The sequence below is a fragment of the Narcine bancroftii genome, chromosome 1 (genome assembly GCF_036971445.1).
Source record: "Narcine bancroftii isolate sNarBan1 chromosome 1, sNarBan1.hap1, whole genome shotgun sequence".
In the NCBI taxonomy this organism is placed as follows: Eukaryota; Metazoa; Chordata; class Chondrichthyes; order Torpediniformes; family Narcinidae; genus Narcine; species Narcine bancroftii.
In genome coordinates this window covers 50,416,078-50,435,626 of record NC_091469.1, presented here as the reverse complement: position 1 = coordinate 50,435,626, position 19,549 = coordinate 50,416,078, and the positions used below count along the sequence as shown (strand labels likewise).

Below are 19,549 nucleotides of genomic sequence, written 5' to 3'. Positions count from 1 at the left end.
AAATACAGACTTCAGTTCCATATGTATTGTCATCTTAAAAGGAAGATGAGTTTTTTGTCTTTTTTTTCCTCACTAAGAATGTTATGTGATTCCTTCAAAAGTGCTCTTGGCAGGTAGGTGGGAGTGGGAAAGGGAACTCTCACTGTTAAGCAAAAAGTGGGAATTAATGATATTTATGAAGATAGTGCTATATGAGCAAGTTATCTCCATGGAAGCACTTGGGATCCCTGCTCCAATCAGTTGCTTTGGCAACTGTTAAAGATGGAACCAGATACTTTACAAGCTGACAGTCACATTGAACCATGAGATGACTATTCAATCACATGTCTGCACTTTCTGAGTCTGTTATCTTCAAAACAAATTTATCATATCTTCCGTCTATTGGAACTCCTAATCCATGCCTTTGCAGATTCCGTTTCAATGGACTCTTGGTCTACCTCCTATCTTCCACTCACAATATGATCCAAAATCCTGTTGTCTGACTTACTCCAAGTTCCAGCCATGCGTCACCCAGATGCTTCCTGACTTACATGAACTCTCAATTCGGAAACCTTTAACAATGTTTTCCTCTACAGTTCAATTCCCCTTAGAGAAATCTATACTGCTCTCAATTTGATCTTCAGTGCTTTCTTGATTTTAGTTGCTCCATTATCAATACCATTATCAACAGCCATAACTTAAGCTGTTGAGCCCTTATTTCTGGAGCACCCTCTCCAAACATTCACTTCTCTACCGCTTTTTTGCTCAATAAAATCTTACTTTGATCTGCTGTAAATGGGTTTTTGGCATTAAATTGTGTTTGTAATATTCCTGCAAAATACCATGGGATATTTTTCTGTCTTGCAACTATTATGCAATTGCCAGTTATTATAACATTCATCTGTAAAGCACACAGACTACAAAAGTTGAAACAGTGGTATGCAAAAAAAAATCTTTTAGGCTTTCAGTTTTATTGTACCAACATTAATAATACAGGACCTTCAAGGTTACACTTTGCGGCACAAACTGCTACAGTAAAACCCCTGTTATCCAGCACCTATGGGGAATTGGTACATGCTGAATAAGTAAATTTTCTGGTTGCTTGAGACTGCGTGTTGTGTGATTGTCAAAGTAACAGCAAGGCATTCCAATTTTAAACTTGTTTTTTTTTTTAACCTATTTCTGCAATTTTTTTGCTTTTTTTGAGGTTGCCAGTTGCTTGAATTCTAGATTATGGGAGTTTTTACTGTATTTTCTTTTAATAAATTTGATTTTCAGTTGCAATTTATTTTTGGTACACAAGATGCTGACTTAACATAATAGAAACATCTGTTCCAAGAGCTACATTTCAATACCTAAAGTGACAACCAGGATTTAAATTGCCAAGCACAAACGTTAAAACCACAAAGCAAATGTGTCTCTTTTCAGATGCGTTTTTTGTACACTGGTGATGGCTTCAAAAATAGATCACAGTTACATTATGTACATTGTATAAACTGCATAATGCAGTAGTCCACTTGTATGTGATATTCAAGTTCCAGAGCAAGTTTAAGAACAAACAACCTGAAACTTTATGGCTCTCTGATTGGCTGTGTATCACATGATAATGTTATCAAGTCAATACTTCCTTTAACTTGCACTCTCATAGCCTTGCTGGCAAAGATGGCCAATCTGATCAGCATCAACCACAAGATAAATGACAGCTACCAGCCACATGTGCGAGTCCAAACTGCCTTCTTCTTGTACTCAGGAAAAAACCGCAGAGCAAGTAGTGTTTCTATGAAAAGAGAGGGACATTTTTAGTGTATTAAAAAGATAAAAGTGTATTAAAGATAAAAGCCACAACTGCACTAAGAATCATATCCCAAGGCTACATTGGAGCAGCTTGAAAATTTAATGGAAGTGTGTATCAAAACTTGCAACAATTAACCACCCTTTTACTACTGTACCTGCACACTCACATCTTGTGCTTCATGTACTAGGACTCCCAGATCCCTTAATACAGAAGCATTTTTCAGTCCTGCTCCATTTAAATAATAATTCATTTATATTCATTCTTCATTTCAAAGAGGATAACTTCACATTTTCCCACCTTATACTTCATCTGCCAATTTTCAGCCCATTAACATAAACAAATAGCAAAAAAAAACCCCTTGCAGGTGCAATAATGAAGGCCTGCCAGCAGCTATACTTAGTGAGGCGTTTGTGGAGATTCGATATGTCACAGAAGACTCTTGAAAACTTCTACAGTGTACTATGGAGAGGATCCTGGCTGGCTGCATCACTCTCTGGTATGGAGGTGTCAATGTTCAGGACAAGAAAAAACTCCAGAGGGTTGTTAATTCAGCCTGTGACATCATGGGGCCAGACTTCATCCATCGAAGACATCTACAAGAGGTGGTGTCTTTATCCTCAGGGACCCACACCACCCAGGCCTTAAGCTCTTCACTCAGGAAAAAGGTACAGGAGCCTAAAGATGAGCATTCAACGGCACGACGTCAGCTTCCTTCCCGCTGTTATCAGATTCCTGAATGATCAATGAACTAAAAACACTGCCTTTGACTATTTATTTCTTGTTGTAAGGTGGTTTAAATGGATATTTGCACAATAATGCTTCCACAAAGCAACAAATATTGTGACTTATTCAGGACAATAAATTCTGATTCTTAAATCGGTAGTAAACACAGAAAATGCTGGAAACATTCAGCAGGTCAGGACAAATTTGTGGAGGGAGTCATACCTAATGTCTTTGGTCTGGGATAGTACATGTCCTTTTACCAAATCCATCAGTATGGATTATAAATAGTTGAGGCCCCACCATTGATTATCGTGGCATTGTATGATTTACCAATCTGAAAATGGCCATAATACTTATTATGATTGTTTTCTGTTAGTTTGCCATTCCCTTGTCTATGTTAGCCCAGGTATTCTAAAACATTTTTTTTTTGTGTGGGAATATTATCAAACACCTTCTGATTTTTTAATCAGAACTGGCCAGTTCTGTCAAAAATTGGAAATGCTGCTTACCTAAGGTTATTAGATTCCATATTGAATTTATCTTGGTTAGATCACTATCAATAGTTGCGATCTATTATTTTTATGCCCAAAACATTAGAATGCAATTACACAGTGCCAATATTACTATTGCAAGATGATTTGTGCAATGCTTCATTAATCTAGAATCTAGGATTTGGAAATGAAGAAATGGATGCCTAAATATCAAATAATTAAACCCAAATAATTCAGCCCCTCAATCCCAATTTGTCTGTGCCAATCAAGCTGCCTACCTGAGTGAATCCCATTTGTCTGTGTTTGACCTCTAAACAGTTCCTATCCATATACCTGCAGAAATGTCACACACATTAGCTTTGTGTGAAAAACATCCCTCAGGTCCACTTTAAGTCTTGGAAATGGGAATAAGGATCTGTAATGATCAGAAGGAAGGATCCCAGAGGGCCATGGAAGATAGATAGCAACTGATTGATGTAAAGTGACACCAGAAATGAGCCCTCAAATGGAAATGTGGGTTCAGCAGGCATGCTAGATACAAGAAGAGCCACAGTTCTTTTGTCAAAGGAATGGTCAGAAAGTGATCAATGCACACATTTAAATTAATTTAAATTTGTCCAAAATTTTGACAACAAAATTCAATACATTTCCCACTTGACAGGGAAATAAAAGGATTAGTGGTTTGGTACCAAGTGAGATAGAGGGATTAGTCATTTGATACTGACAACAACCTCTCCTTCAATGTCAGCAAGATGAAGGAGGTGGACATAGACATCTGGAAGAGAGGTGGACCTTGCTCCCTGTTTGCATCAATGGGATTGAGGTGAAGATTGAGGTAAAATTTCCAATGACCTATCCTGGTCCAATAATATTGATGCACCTCTTATCAACTTCCGCAGATGCATCATTGAAAGTATCCTGTCAGGGTACATCACTGCGTTATACGAGAACTATTCAACCCAAGACCTCAAGAAACTGCAGAGAGATGTGAATGCACTCAAGCTATCACACCAACATCCCTCCCCTCCATGGACTTTCCACTGCCTCAATAAAAAAACAGCCAACATTTTAAAGATCTCTTCCCACCCTAGCCACATACTCTTCATCCTTCTCCTATTGAGAAGATTGCACATTTTCAGATTTATGGACAGTTTATTTTCCATCATTACAAGACTACAAATCTCACACAAGTAAAATAATGCTGCCTTTGCTTGATACTGACAGATCTATGTAACCCTGCACTCTATACTGTGGTTTTACTGTTGTACTATGTACAGGTGACTAGTTGGACTACTTACATATAGCATTTTCTCACTGTACCTTTGTACCTTCAACGGTGCACAAAGTGGTTCTGCTTTCACAACAGGCAGCAAATAACAGAATTTCCAAAGTTTCCATCATTTTGCTCTCCTGGCTTAGACAATCCTTTCTATGCGATCTTAAGGGGCCAATGTCGTTAAGTGGAAATGGTCTGAATGAAAGTTAATTACTGAGTCCTATCCAGAGATAATTCCACAATAGTCTGCTGACAAAACTCAAGATGGAAGATAGGATCTCTGATAAAAACATGAGGCTACAATCTTGAGTAAAACACAAAGTCAGCACACACTGTGATTGAAGTAAAAACACAAAGCTGGGAAAATTTAACAGGTCAAACCATATACTTTATATAGCAAAGATAAAGATCTTTAACCAACATTTTGGGATTGAGACTATAATCTTGAATTGAAAGAGGCCCTATTCCTTTGGCTAAGAAGGGATCTGTTAGACTTCCACTTTATACAGCACAGAACCAGCGAAACTGATCCAACTAAGATGCACATCAGGCATTTCAGTTATGAGGATTTTCTAGTCAGCAAGTCATGGCAATGCCAAACAAGTTCTCAAAGATGTATATATTAAAAAATCAACAATCCTACCTTTGATCACATTCAATGTGTTAACTCGTAATGATCCATGTGGACTTTCTACGATGATAAAGAACCAATCAATGAACTGAAATGGAATCAGAAGAATAAAAATAAATTTAAAATCGTATGATCAATCCTCATTTAAAGCAATAATTTTTACAATTTAAAAAAAAAATAATTGTTGGAGTATGTTAATAAACACTTCATTTTAAATTCAGAGAATCCGTAATATGTTATTTCCAAAAATATGTAAAGGCATCAAAGATTTAAGGATCAATGTTAGCGACTCACAAAAATATGTTGCTAGCTAATCAACACTCTAATGGAATGTGAAGTGGTATCATCCACTTTCGGTCAGTTTGGCATCTAATAAGTAGCTCAGGTCAATGGAACTTAGGTAATCAACATAGGGTTTGTGGTGCTGTCCTCCCAATGAAACCCCTTGCTTTTCCTTCAATTCCATCTCTAGCTTCATAGGTGCACTCCCCTACAAACCTGTCTGGGGCTTCCAGTGCACCAATACAACTATTTATGTGTTTTCAAATTTATTATTGGATACAGCAATCTTTACCAAGGCTAGCATTTATTACCCAGTCAATATTTATGTCTGATTCTAATTCTGAGCACATAGGCTAAAGCCTAATCCCAGTGCTAAATGTAGTGTTGAAACATAAACTCACTTTTTGTGTTTGGTCCTTCCATGGCTCTTTAGCTAGAAGTAAGAGAATGCTTTGTGGTAGAATCTGAAGGCACTGATGCACAGACAAGGAATCCAGGGAACTTGCTCCAAAAGGAGATTGCATACTTTTGGTAAAGTGTTTCTCTTCAATCCAGGGCAGCCAGCTGGCTCCGACCCCTAGCATCAGTGGTGTGGCATGATCACTCCATGCAGCAACTGCAGCAGCAAATACATGCAGCACAAAGTCTGTGGCCTTAGTAAAAATACAGCAGAAATCTGGTGAATCTATTGGACGTTGTGAACTATTACACAGCCCTTAAAAGATTACTCACGGCTTTGCAGCTTGTTCAAATATTTTAAACATGAAATTTAAAAATAACTAATTTGTTACTTTTTCAGCTATACCAGGTATAATCAAATGTCGCTACATACGTTTAGCTTTTCTTTCATTGCGTCAGGTTCTATGATTTCACTGAAGGAACAATTGCCATTAAAATTAAACCTTTTTGCGAGACTGTGCAATCAAAGGATTTAAAAGCAACAATAAGACTAAATTATACATTAGTGCATTCAAACTTTCATTTTCTGGACGATATAAAGAGACATCTCAACTATTTTACAGAAACTACATACCGTGGCACAAATTAAAATTTAAATGAACTGCAATATATTCTCAGATTACATTCATATCATGACTCTGCTGAGGCATAGGGCTAAGTATTTAACTATGCCACTCCAGGCACATCCCTGTGGATTAGCTCGAGCACAAACTTATTTCAATGTGCTAGGATTATCATCAACAATGAATTTCCTTGAAGCTGGGAGCTTTTGAAAAGAAAACCTCCATACAGGGATACCTCTTTGAGATCTGCCTTCTGCATAGGAGCTGACCCATACGCAACATTTCGAATATGTCCCATGAGCTCTAATAGCCATTCCATCCGCTTTATCACACCTGATCAAGAAGAATTAGAAAAAAATGTCATGGCACTTTTATTGCCTGTTCACTTTGCTTCTCTTAGATACAGCCAATTACTGATTATATGCTTAATAAGATTGCATCTGCTTCGCTTTTCACCTGGCCAAAGAAAACATGATTGATTCTATCAGAGTGGCATGCTGTAGCCCAGCCATGGTGTTTTTATAATCTCATGGATACAATGTACAAGGAACCATGACTCACCAAGGTAGTGTAGTATATCGAAAAAAAAACAATACTATGCTAATCAGCTCTGCTCTCAAAAATACTCAAATAAATTATTTGTGAAAGCTGATATACCTTCTCTCTAATGGATACAGGAAACATGAAGGATTTGTAGAGAACAAAATCTGCACACTACTTGGCCAACATCTGCTTCAACTCTGATGCAAGGGAAGTGAGGCATATATTAAATTGGTGAAATAATCTTATATCAAGAGTTCTTTCAATTGCAGCAACTCAAGACAGCCAATTGATAAATGAACCCAAGGCACTGGATGATGAATTGTCAGTCACTAGACAAGAAAGATGGTCTAGATCAGTGGTTTTCAACCTTTTGCTTTCCACTCATGTACCACCTTAAGTAATCCCTATGCCATAGGTGCTCTATGACTAGTAAGGGATTGCTTAAGGTGGTATGTGAATGGAAAGCAAAAGGTTGAAAACCACTGTTTTAATCATACCTAACTGACTCATTATGTACATGGTTTCATAACTCCAAAGGAAATGGGCCAATGACAATTTTCCTCAAGCAAAATATTTCAATGACAATTGGGTCTAGGGCAGTAGTTCTCAACTTTCCTTCCCACTCACATCCCACCTTAAGTAATCCCTTACTAAATATAGAGTACCTATGGCATAGGGATTACCTAAGGTGAGTGGAAAGAAAAAGTTTGAAAACCACTGGTCTAGGCCCAATTGTGTGTGCATGTCAGTATAGAAATTTATCACAGGTGACATCAAAACAGCTTTTGCAAACACAAGAGCCTTTTACCAGATTTTTGCAATATCCAACATTTCAAAGACTCAATATGCCAGTAATTTAGACATACAGCAGAATACAGGCTATTTCAGCCCATGAGTCTGTACCACCCATTAACCTACATCCCAGTACATTTTGAATGGTGGGAGGAAACTGGAGTCCCCAGAGAAAACCCAAGCAGACATGGGGAAAATGTACAAACTCCTGAGAGAGCTAAGGTCAGTGCTACCATTAGGCCAACTAGGCAGCCACCTAGGATACAGACCTCCAAACCCTTCGGTCTACACCAGAGCTCCCAACACTCAAGTCCCCACTCCAACTTCTCCCCTGTCCTCTCAGCCTACTGCACATGCACACTGGAGTCTGATGTACGTGTGCGGTAGAAGGATGAGGGGAAGGATTGGAGTTGGTGTTGGGAGCTCCATTGTGTGCCTGTAGGCCGACTGCTGTGGTGAGTCTTATGCAAATCTAAATGTATATTTGACAGAATAAGTAAGATATTTAGATTTATTGTTCCAATAATTCTAACATTGGTTTGAGCAATTTATTAACATTTAATCATAAAGAGTCGGTTGGTCCACGATGAACCCCTTTTCAGAGGATCATAATTCACGAGAAGAGGAACCAAGCAGATTTGAGACCAAGATGGTCCAGGGTAACTCGTTAAGGATAACTCAGGACAAGTAGTAGCTGGTTTCTAATATCAGAATAACTATAAATATTCATAAATAACCATAACCATAGAACCATATAACCATTACAGTACGGAAACAGGCCATCTCGGCCCTTCTAGTCCGCACCGATTTATGTGAAACTCCACTAATTCCACCTACCTGCTCCCTGCCCATAACCCTCCTACCCCCTCACATCCATGTACTCATCCAACCTCCTCTTAAATGACAAAATGACCCTGCTGCAACCACCTTCTTCTGGAAGGTCATTCCACTCAGCCACCCCTCTCTGAGTGAAGAAGCTTCCTCTCATGTTACTTCTAAAGTTTTGCCCCCTAACCCTTAACTCATGACCCCTTGCTCCAATCGGCCCTACCCTCAGGGGAAATGAGAAATAAAAATATATAAATTGTTAAAAATCAACTCAGCAATTACTCCATGCTATTTTTTGTCATTATATTAATGATTTTGTTTATCCTAGTTGTCAATGTTTCATAAGACATGAGAACTTCAAAATGCAGACTAACAGAAAAGCATTCTTGAATTTCTGTGTGTAAAGCCATGCTGAAATTATATAGTTACATTTTGCCCAGGATTCTCTACCAATATATTGCAAGTTCTCAAAGTTGTTACTGTGAAATATGCAGATACTGTCCTTCCAAGCAGTTCTTAAAGAGACATGTAATCAACTTTATTGCTATAGTTGATGCTGTCTCACTGTGGTGCAATTAATAGAGCTACTACCTCACAACTCCAGCGATCTGGCTTCTGCCCTGCACTCTGGCACTAGTCTATGTGTAGTTTGCACTTTGTCTCAGAGACTATGTGAGCTTCTTCTGGATACTTCAATTTGCTCTCGACTCTCAAAGATGTGGGGAGGTAGATTATTGGCCATTATGTGTGAGTGAGTTGCAGAATTTGGGGGTAAATGATCGAAATGTGGGAAAATAAAAAAAGGGAATAGCATAGATTTGTAAAAATGGTTACGGGAAAGTTAGAGCAAACTTGACGGGCCAAAGGGGCATTTTCATACTGCAACATTCTTGTGAAAAAAAAATGGACACTGGAAGGTTTATAGACTTAAAGGTGTGTGAAGTAAAAGGTTTTAATGTTGTGTTGCCCTGGGCGGAGGTATGAATTCTACCGAGTGGCCTTTAGTTCTGAATGATTTGTGTGCCAAAATATTTTCTTTTGCATTTGTGAAAGATGATCAAAGATTGATATATTATTTATTCTTGCAATTTAAAATAAATTAAGCAGTTTCAAGTTTTGTGTTTTCATTGTTTTCTACAAAACATCTGATTTTGAAAATTGAAGTTGGCAATTTTTTTTGAGGGGTGCAAATAGTTGACCTTGCCTCGGGCGCAAAATAGTCTGGCACCAGCCCTGTAGATGGCGCAAGATTTGAATCCCAGTCCAATCCCTATTGCTGGCGCTGTAAAGGTGTTGTGCTAACCGCTAGGCCAACTGTGCTGCCCCTAATGATGTAGATGTATATGCTTTTAATTAAGAAACCACCATCAAGGTTGAGAGTGTTGGAGTTTCTTGTTTGATGGGATCTCAGTATAATTTCTGGAATCACTGAATTGTGAATTTTCAAACTGATTACCTAATTCTATTATCTCATCAAATACCACACACATGCACATCTTTTGTTTCCTTGAAAGGCTGGTCCATCTATAGACCAAGAAAATCAATTCAACTCTCAACTGCATTTTTGCTGGAATACAATGATTTTTGGACATTTAATAGTACTTTGGGTACACAGCAGCAACCACAACAAACTACCCAGTAGCATCTTCACTTGAAATAAAATCATGGCAGTTTTCCAAGAACATAGAAAACAAAAGCCAAAATTCAATGAAATGAAATGTTGAATGGTGTGACAACTGATTTGCATCGTCTCAGATATTTGTACCTTAAGCTTTAAGGAATAATTATGTGGAGCATTTGTTCAAGACTTACTTGATTAGAAGTGTCAGAATGGTGAATTTGGCCCACCATGTTTATGCTAATAATCAGACATCCAAATCATAGAAATCCCATTTATCAGCACTATAACTCGCTGATTTGACTGCTCATCTTGTTAAATGTTGTGAAAACATCTGCCTCTACCACCATTCCAGAGGTGGTAATACTGACATCATGCCTGCACCAGCTGTTCACAAAGTTGTGGGGAGGTGCAGAACCACCACAAGACTTCAAAGATGCATCAATCATGACCATCGACAAGAACAAGAGAGATTGGAACAATTATTGTGGAAAATCTCTACTATCACTTGCAGGAAAATGCCTCCTGAAGATCATCCTTAGACGTTTGGTGTCCAGCATCAATGATAACATCCTTCCAGAAAACCAGTGTGGTTTTCAAACAGGCCATAGTACAGTGGATATGATTTTCTTACTGAGGCAGCTCCAAGAGAATTGTGTTGAGCAGCAGAGAAGACTCTATGTCACATTTGTTGATCTAACTAAAGTGTTTGAAACTATTGGTAGAGACGGCCTGTGGAAGTTCTTACCAAAATTCGGTTACCCCCTCCCCATGCTTAACCAATACATCAGTTCCATAAAGGCCGCATCAATACGTGTGGTGAGTTGTCAAACCCATTTCCCCTCAGCAATGGCGTAAAACAGGGTTGTATTTTGGCTCCTACTCAGTTTGGACTATTCTTCACTGCTGTTCTTCAGGATGCCACATCAGACCTGAAGTTAAGGGTCTTTCTACAAACGAGGGCTGATGGTGGCTCCTCAACCTCTCAAGACTGAGAGCAAAAAGAAAAATCAAGGACATTGTGACGCACGAGCTAGAGTTTGCTATTGACTGTACACTGGTTGCCCACTCTCCTGAAGACTTATAGGAGATCACCAGTCACTTTGCCAGTGCTGCTAAGAGCTAAGGATTGACAATCAGCTTGAAAAAGACAGATGTTTTGTACTAACTGGTCCCTGGTTCAAACTAGAAGAACCAATTGTCCTAGTTGATGACGCTTGTTTCAATGCTGCCAACAAGTTTTGCTATTGAGCAGAACAATAACATCCTTGGCTTCTCAATGTAGAGATTGAGTCAAGAACCTGAAAGGCCTGCTTTGTCTTTGGTCAGCTGACAGATCGGGTTTGGTCACAGGACATCAGGTTGGCCACCAAGAGAAAGGTGTACAGGGCCATTGTTATATCAACCTTGCTATAAGGACGGGAGACGTGGTCCCCATATCAGAGTCCCTTACATCAGCTTGACCAAATGCAGCAGCATCATCTACGTTCTCTGATAAAGATCATCTGGTGAGACAAGGTCTCCAATATCAAGGCCCTTTCTCAAGCAAGAATGCCAGCAATTTCAACCTTGGTGATGTCAGCCCAAATGTGCTGGGCAGGAGATGTTGTCAGAATGCCTGATGGAAGACTGCCCAAGAACATCTTGTTTAGCCAACTGTCCAGTGGTACCCGAAAACAAGGAGGCTAGCGACTACGGTACAAGGATGTTCTGCACAGGAGCATCAAGAAAGATGACGTTGCCTCATCAACATGGGACGCTATCAGAAAAGGTGTGGATGCTGCTGAGAAAAAGCTCAAAGAGGCAACAGAGGAACGGCACAGGAATAGCCACAATAGAGCTTCTGCCCCTATTGCCCCTCCAGGCCTCATCTGCCAAGTATGTGGCAAGCAGTGCCTGTCAAGGATTGGCCTGTACAACCACTCCTGGACACGCATACCCCACAAACTGACTGAAAGGAATCATCATCATCCTACGGATGGATGGCCAGAAGAGATTCAGAAAGGACAAATGTGTGTGGAGCCAAAAGAGATGGGGGAGGTCTTGAACAATTTCTTTTCCTCAGTATTTACTGAGGAGAAGGATATTGAACTGTACAGGGTAAAGGAAGCAAAGGGGATAAATATGGAGACTACAGTGATTAAGAAAGAGGTAGTACTGGAGCTTTTGAAATATATAAAAGTGGATAAGTCTCCAGGTCCTGACAGGATTTTCCCCAGGACCTTGAGAGAAGTTAGTGAGGAAATAGCGGAGGCTCTGGCAGTGATTTTTCAAATGTCATTAGAGACAGGTACAGTGCCAGAGGATTGGCGTGTTGCACATGTGGTTCCTTTGTTTAAAAAGAGTTTGAGGAGCAAGCCTAGCATTTATCAGCCTGTAAGTTTGATGTCTGTGGTAGGTAAATTGATGGAAAGCATTCTTAGAGATAGTATATATAAGTACATGGAGGGACAGGGTCTGATCAGGGACACTCAATGTGGATTTGTGCATGGAAGGTCATGTTTGACCAATCTTGTTGAATTTTTTGAAGAGGTGACTAGGAATGTTGATGAGGGTAGAGCAGTAGATGTTGTCTATATGGACTTCAGTAAGGCCTTTGATAAGGTTCTGCATGGGAGGTTAGTTAGGAAGGCTCAGTCCTTGGGTATTAATTTGGAGATAGTCAAATGGATTCAACAGTGGCTGGAAGGAAGGTTCCTTCCAGAGAGTAGTAGTAGATAATTGTTTGTCAGGATGGAGGCCGGTGACAAGCGGTGTACCTCAGGGTTCAGTATTGGGACTGTTGCTGTTTGTCATATATATTAATGATATGGAGGATGGGGCAGTAAATTGGATTAGTAAATATGCAGATGATACTAAAATAGAGGGAATTGTGGATGATGAAGAGGATTTTCAAAGATTGCAGAGGGATTTAAACTGCTTAGAGGAGTTGGCAGAAAGATGGCAGATGGAGTATAATGGTGATAAGTATGAGGTGCTTCATTTTGGAAAGAATAATCAAAGCAAGACATATGAGGGCATTGAAAAATGCAGTGGAGCAGAAAGATCTAGGAATAACGGTGCATTGTTCCCTGAAGGTAGGAGCGCATTTGGATAGGGTGGTGAAGAAGGCCTTTAGCATGCTTGCCTATATAAATCAGTGCATAGAATATAGGAGTTGAGAAGTAATGTTGAGTACAAGGCATTGGTGAGGCCAAATTTAGAGTACTGTGTGCAGTTCTGGTCACCGATTTATAGGAAGGATATTAACAAAATAGAAGATTTACAAAAAATGTTGCCTGGGTTTCAGCATCTGGAATACAAGGAGAGATTGAGAAAATTAGGTCTTTAATCCTTGGAACGTAGAAGGCTGAGAGGGGATTTGATAAAAGTGTTTAAGATAATGAAAGGGATAGATAGAGTTGATGTGGAAAAGCTTTTCCCATTGAGAGTAGGAGAGATGGATACAAGAGGTCATGGGTTGAAAGTTGACGGGCAAAGGTTTAGGAGTAACACGAGGGGGAACTTCTTTATTCAGAGAGTGGTTACTATAGATATGCGTCTGATAATATTTTGCGTTTAATAACTTTGATAAACAAATCTAAATCCCAAATTAATTATCCAATAGTGGTTTCGTTGGATGCAGAAAAGGGTTTTGATAGAGTGGAATGGAAGTTTTTATTTAAAGTACTTGAGAAATTTTGTTTTGGTTCCTCGTTTATTGGATTGATAAAGGCTTTATATAATAGTCCGAAGGCTAGAGTTGTTACCAATGGGCAGATTTCAGAATCCTTTGATTTAACAAGGTCTACTAGGCAAGGATGTCTATTGTCACCTGCCTTATTTGCCATAGTTATTGAATCTTTGGCACAATTAATACGTCAAAATGAAAATGTTAAGGGTATGAGAGTTTTGAATGAGGAATATAAGATTAATTTATTTGCTGATGATGTTTTATTATATTTGGTGGATCCTGGTATATCTTTACCAGCAATTCAAGAATCTTTAGAAAATTATGGTCAATTATCTGGTTATAAGGCAAACTGGGCTAAATATGAAATTTTGTCAATTTGTAAAGATGATTATTCAATATATAAAAATATTATAAATTTGAAGTGGACTAAACAAATTAAATATTTAGGAATTAATGTTAATACAGAATATCAAGATTTATATTAAATTAATTATCTTCCTTTAATAAAAAAGATTAAGTTAGATTTGATTAGGTGGAAGGATTTACCTTTAGATTTATTGGGGAGGATTAACACTATAAAAATGAATAATTTTCCTTGGATACAGTATTTGTTTCAATCAATTCTTTATTTTAAAAAAAAGTTTTTTTAAGAATTTATATAAAGCAGTTAGAGATTTTTTATGGAAGGGAAAATTTCCGAGGGTAGCAATGAGAAAGTTGATGTGGGATTTTAAATTTGGAGGTTTGAGATTACCGAATTTTCAACATTATTATGAGGCAGCTCAATTTAAATTTCTTAGTGCATTAATCAATACGGAGGACCCACCTAGTTGGGCAAAGATAGAAATGGCAGTTAATTTAGAAAAATTTCCACATGAGTTTTTGTTTCGATGGAATAAAAATTTATTACGAATTTATGATGTACCAATATTGAAACATTTATTGAATTTATGGACAAGTAAACTTAATAAATTGGGGCTTAAAAATAAATGGTCTGGGCGATTGCCATTATATAATAATCAACTTGTTCCTTTTACAGTCTCCAATATTACTTTGAAACAATGGGAAAAGAAAGGAATAAAAAATTTATCAGATTGTTTTTTTGAAGGATGTTTTTGTTCTTTTGAGGAATTACAAAGGAAATTTGGTATTAGTGGAAATTCTGTATTTGTATATTATCAGTTAAGATCATTTGTAAAACAGGTATGTGGCCGACATATGATTTTATTGCCTGAAACTAGTTTTGAGAAATATGTACTTTCCATACCAAAAAAGGGGTATATATCTGATTTGTATTGTATTTTACAAGAAAATGAAAACAAGACAGATTGGGATAAAGATAAGTTGAGATGGGAAAAAGATTTAGGTTCTATAATAGCTGAAGAAGCTTGGATGGAAATTTGTCAGAATAGTATTCGGAAATTGATTAATGCTAGATTAGCGATGATTAATTATAATTTTATACATCAATTATATTTAACACCAGAGAAATTAAAAAAGTTTGGTCTTAGTGAAGTAGATTGTTGTTTTCGTTGTGATCAAACGGCTAATACTTTTTTACATACAGTTTGGTTTTGTAATCGATTGCAACAGTTTTGGAAAGGTATTCAATCTATATTTAATAGTTTATATAATATCTATGTTGTATTAGATCCTGATATATTTTTATTAGGGAATATGCAATCATTAATTGATTTAGGCTTAAATGATTATCAGAATTCTTTTATCTATTTAGCCTTAGCAGTGGCTAAGAAATGTATAGTGCTTACTTGGAAAGATAGAAATATACTAACTTTAGATAGGTGGTATTTAGAGATGAAGTCTTGTTTAATTATGGAAAAGATATCTTTTTCAATTCAAGATAAGGTGTCTTTTTATAAGCTGAAGTGGACTCCATTTGTTAAGTACTTGCAATTAAGTCTGATTTAAATATGTTTTATGTGTGATATTTTAGATTTGATAACTTTTTTTATTAATATTTTTACTTGTTATTTTCTTTTGTTTGTGAGTGTTTTGTTTTAATATATAATTTTACTAACTTTATTAATTCTTCACTCTTTATTTTGGGGGGAAGGGTGGGTTTTTTTAAAATATACATAGTTTTTTTTTAGTGGCCGAATATATGAGAGGGGGGGGTTAGATTGACTTAAGTTAGGTTATTAATGTTGTGTTGCAATAATTACTTTATTTTTCTTTTTCTTTAAATGTAATTTCTTTGTTTTATTCATGTAATAAAATCTTTAAATAAAGTTTCACAAAAAAAAGAGAGTGGTTACTGTGTGGAATGGGCTTCCGGGAAAGGTGGTGGAGGCAGGGTCAATTTTGTCATTTAAGGAAGAGTTGGATAAGTATATGGATGGGAGGGGGATGGAGGGATATGGGCAGAGTGCTGGTAAGTGGGATTAGAGGAGGGTACTTGGATCACTGCGGACTAGAAGGGCCAAATTGGCCTGTTTCCGTGCTGTAATTGATATATGGTTAAGAAGATAATTTTATAGAATAACATATCCAGCAAAATTACTATATGAAGCATTGATGATACATCATTAGATTATGCAAAGATATCAAAATTGATATTCTCAAGCCCAAGGACTTCACCGTCTAAGCTTACCTATGTTTTGGTTGCTGACAAGTCGAGACTGGTAAAAGCTTTGCAACATAATCCAGGTAACAGTCTCCAGCTGACAGGTGCCTATTGCAGAAGTGATGACATCATTCAAGCACAGCAATGGAACTCTGCCCTGGGAAACAAAATATCCTCGGACAAAAGTGGCCTTCACAATTGTGTCCTGCAACAAATTTTTGTTAGAATTAGTGAGATAAATATATTTTAAAGTATTAAGCAATATTATCTTGAAATATCTCAGTATTTATTTGCAATGATTTCATATATATCTCTTCACCACTCTCTACAGTCTATCTATCCACATCTACATATATACACAAACACATACACATAATATATATATATATAGACACACATAAGAAATAAACATACATACATGTGTGTGTCTATATATATATATATATATAGACATATATATACACATATACACAAACATACACGTAAATATATATATCACACACACACATATAAGCTCAAAGTTCTGATTTATTGTCAGAATACATACACGACAGCAGATAAACCATGGAATCTTTCTTGCAGGTAAGGCAAATATTACCATCTACTGGTAGAGCAAAATACTGTACTCAAGATGACATGACTACATGTAAATAAATAAACAAATGTAAACTACTGTGTAATACTGACAGGGAAAAAAAAACTAACAGCAAAGTGCAAAAGTTTGAGTCCTTAAATGAGTCTCTGATTGATTTTGTTGTTGAGGAGTCTGATAGTGGAGGGGTAGCAACCATAACTGAACCTAGTGGTGTGAGTCTTGTTGTGGCACCTATACATCTTTCCTGATAGTAGTAGTGAGAACAGAGCATGTGCTGGGTTGTGTGGATCCTTGATTGCTGTTCCTGTCTGATGGCAGCATTCCCTGTAGATGTTCTTGATGGTGGGGAGAGTTTTACTTATGATGTCCTTGGCTATGTCCACTATTGTTGAGTTCTTTTTGCTCAGGGGTATCGGTGTCCCCAGTCAGCACACTTTCCACAACACCACTATAGAAATTTGCCAGGGTTTCCAATCTTATACCAAATCTCTACAAACTCTTGAAGTAGAAGCGCTGACGTGCTTTCTTCACACAGAATATTTGTAGTTCAGCTAAATTACTTTGATCTTTTAAAATTTTGATTTCCTGAACCTATACTGAGCAATAGACTAATACCATAGACAGATAGAATTGTATCAATTTCATAACGTCTAATTATAAATACACCATGAAGCTCTTGGAACTTGGTCGACAAAATGCGAATGAAGTTTCGAAAGACAGTCAACGTGAAATGCTTACAAATTACTACCACTGTCCAAATCCCTCTGGAGACCAAGTGGAAATTAGTGAAGGGATTCATTTTGTTCTCACCAGACAAGTGAACACCAGTGAGAAAGTTCAAAGATGACTGTGGCAGCAAGATGATGAGGATTAAAAAGTTTCAGTCAAAAGAGATATGCAGGCAGGTCTGCTTGAAGAGGCAATAACATATTCAGCATGATGGTGAGATAATAGGGCCTTTAGTCTGTATTGTGAGTATCAGCAGTATGTGGAAGGGAAGCACTGAGGAAATGACCTTGAATTATCAGTGGGAGGAAAACCTCAGGAGATCAGGGACATGTGAAACAGAAGTGAAACTTGTACGATTCTGTGTTTTGACTTGGTTCGATAAGAAACTACATGTGATCTCATGTGCAACAAACCAAATGGTTCCTTTGTCAGCAATGAGCATGTGAACATAGAATTTTTTTTGCCCATCTTTACACCAATTTAGTTCTCTTTTAACTGGTTTGTACTGTAATGTAGATGAGAATTTGGTAAAATTAGAGTAGGTTACATACAAACACACATTTTAAAACAGATCTTATTTGAAATACTGAAGAATTCATATTCAGTGGACTTTATAGAAACTATGGAGAACGCTATGTACATTTCACAAGCAGGTGCCAGTTGAAATGATGTCATAAAATGAATAGACTATTGTTTTGGAATGGAGACACTCTGGCTGTTTACAAGTATTTTTAGTGCTTACAGAAAGGTCACCCCTGGGTTTTGTTTACCTAAATGCAACAGCTTGACCAAGAAGGATAACTCCTGTGGTTTGCTGAAGAAGGTGGGGTTTTTGTGGCAAGTGAGAGAGTCACATGGGCTTTCAAGCAGTCTCAGTTGGAGAGAGAGGGAGGTGAAACAAGCTCTCTCAGCTAGTGTGTGTGTGACACTAAAAGACAGCTGAACAGTCACAGCTGAAGCAACCAGGAGAAGCTTGTTGAAACTGAAGAAAAGCTCCAGAGCGGCAGATGGCTGGAAGTGCTATCTGTCTGATGTTTCTCTTGGAATAAGTGGAACAGAAAAGAACTCTGTGGTAGCCTGAAAGAACGAGCTTATCATCTGGAGAACCCTGATGGAGCAAGTTTCATCAGCAAGACATTGAGGTGATCCTGGAACAACAAATCTCTCTCTGCAAACCCTACTAGAACCTTCGTGAGCGTTTAAAATTTACCTTTCGAGCACCAAAGCCTGATGAACTTTATACATGTTAAATTCTGTGCACAGTACAAGAATTGCCTGCCACCAGTGAACTTGGAAGAAAGAGAAGTGAGATTGAACTGTGAACCAAATAACTTTTCTTAAATTTACACACACATCATACATGTGCGCTTAGAATTAGAAGGGGGTTAATTTGGGTTAGTTAAGTTAATAGAGATAAATTAAAATTTGATTCTGTTTTCATGTTTAAAGATTATTAAAAACAACTTTTGTTTAAGTAACTACTTGTCTTGGTTAATGTCTATTGCTGCTGGGTTTTGGGGTCCTTTGGGCTTGTAACAGTACCCAGAGTTGAAATTGCTTCTTAAGTTAGAAAAATATACGAGTGTGATTACAAGGTTCACAGCTGAGTCTATATGAGACATTTTTAGTTTACAGAATTGCTGAATAAAATGAATCAAACACCAATTTAGATAGGTGCTTTTAAGTTCTGCATTACACAGTGAAAACTCCAAAGATACTTTGAGGAATATTGCTTCAAGCATGGAATGCAAATGAATGGTGCAGCTAAACAGACTGAAAACAGCCAGGCTAGAGTTGAAAACCTTGGAGATGATCCAGAAATGAATCAAAAGAGAACTTTGTAATTTCAAAGGGACAGCACGAAAGAGGAAAAGGGTTAGATTCTACAGGGAATTAGAATGCAAGAGGGTGTAAATGCTGAGGCATAACAATAGGATAGAAATAACTGTGGTTGGCCTATGGTTCCAGTGATGTTCCAAATTTAATTT

At 37.6% G+C, this 19,549-nt stretch overlaps 1 protein-coding gene across 5 annotated transcripts in view; it reads right to left on the bottom strand.

The window, feature by feature from the left end:
* Positions 1 to 931: 931 nt before the first annotated feature.
* focad (focadhesin) overlaps positions 932 to 19,549 on the bottom strand; it is a 240,760-nt gene continuing 222,142 nt past the window's right edge. For 3 of the 5 annotated variants that reach the window (XM_069926741.1, XM_069926735.1, XM_069926742.1), the window contains 5 exons: positions 16,265 to 16,442; positions 6,435 to 6,532; positions 5,579 to 5,830; positions 4,908 to 4,983; positions 932 to 1,756 (listed from right to left, as the gene is read on the bottom strand). In XM_069926741.1, the coding sequence (XP_069782842.1) occupies positions 1,683 to 1,756; positions 4,908 to 4,983; positions 5,579 to 5,830; positions 6,435 to 6,532; positions 16,265 to 16,442 (678 nt within the window). In that variant the 3' untranslated portion in view covers positions 932 to 1,682. Of the gene's footprint in view, positions 1,757 to 4,907; positions 4,984 to 5,578; positions 5,831 to 6,434; positions 6,533 to 16,264; positions 16,443 to 19,549 lie in introns of those variants that run through there. The other 2 variants (XM_069926745.1, XM_069926753.1) reach the window with 2 other exon arrangements.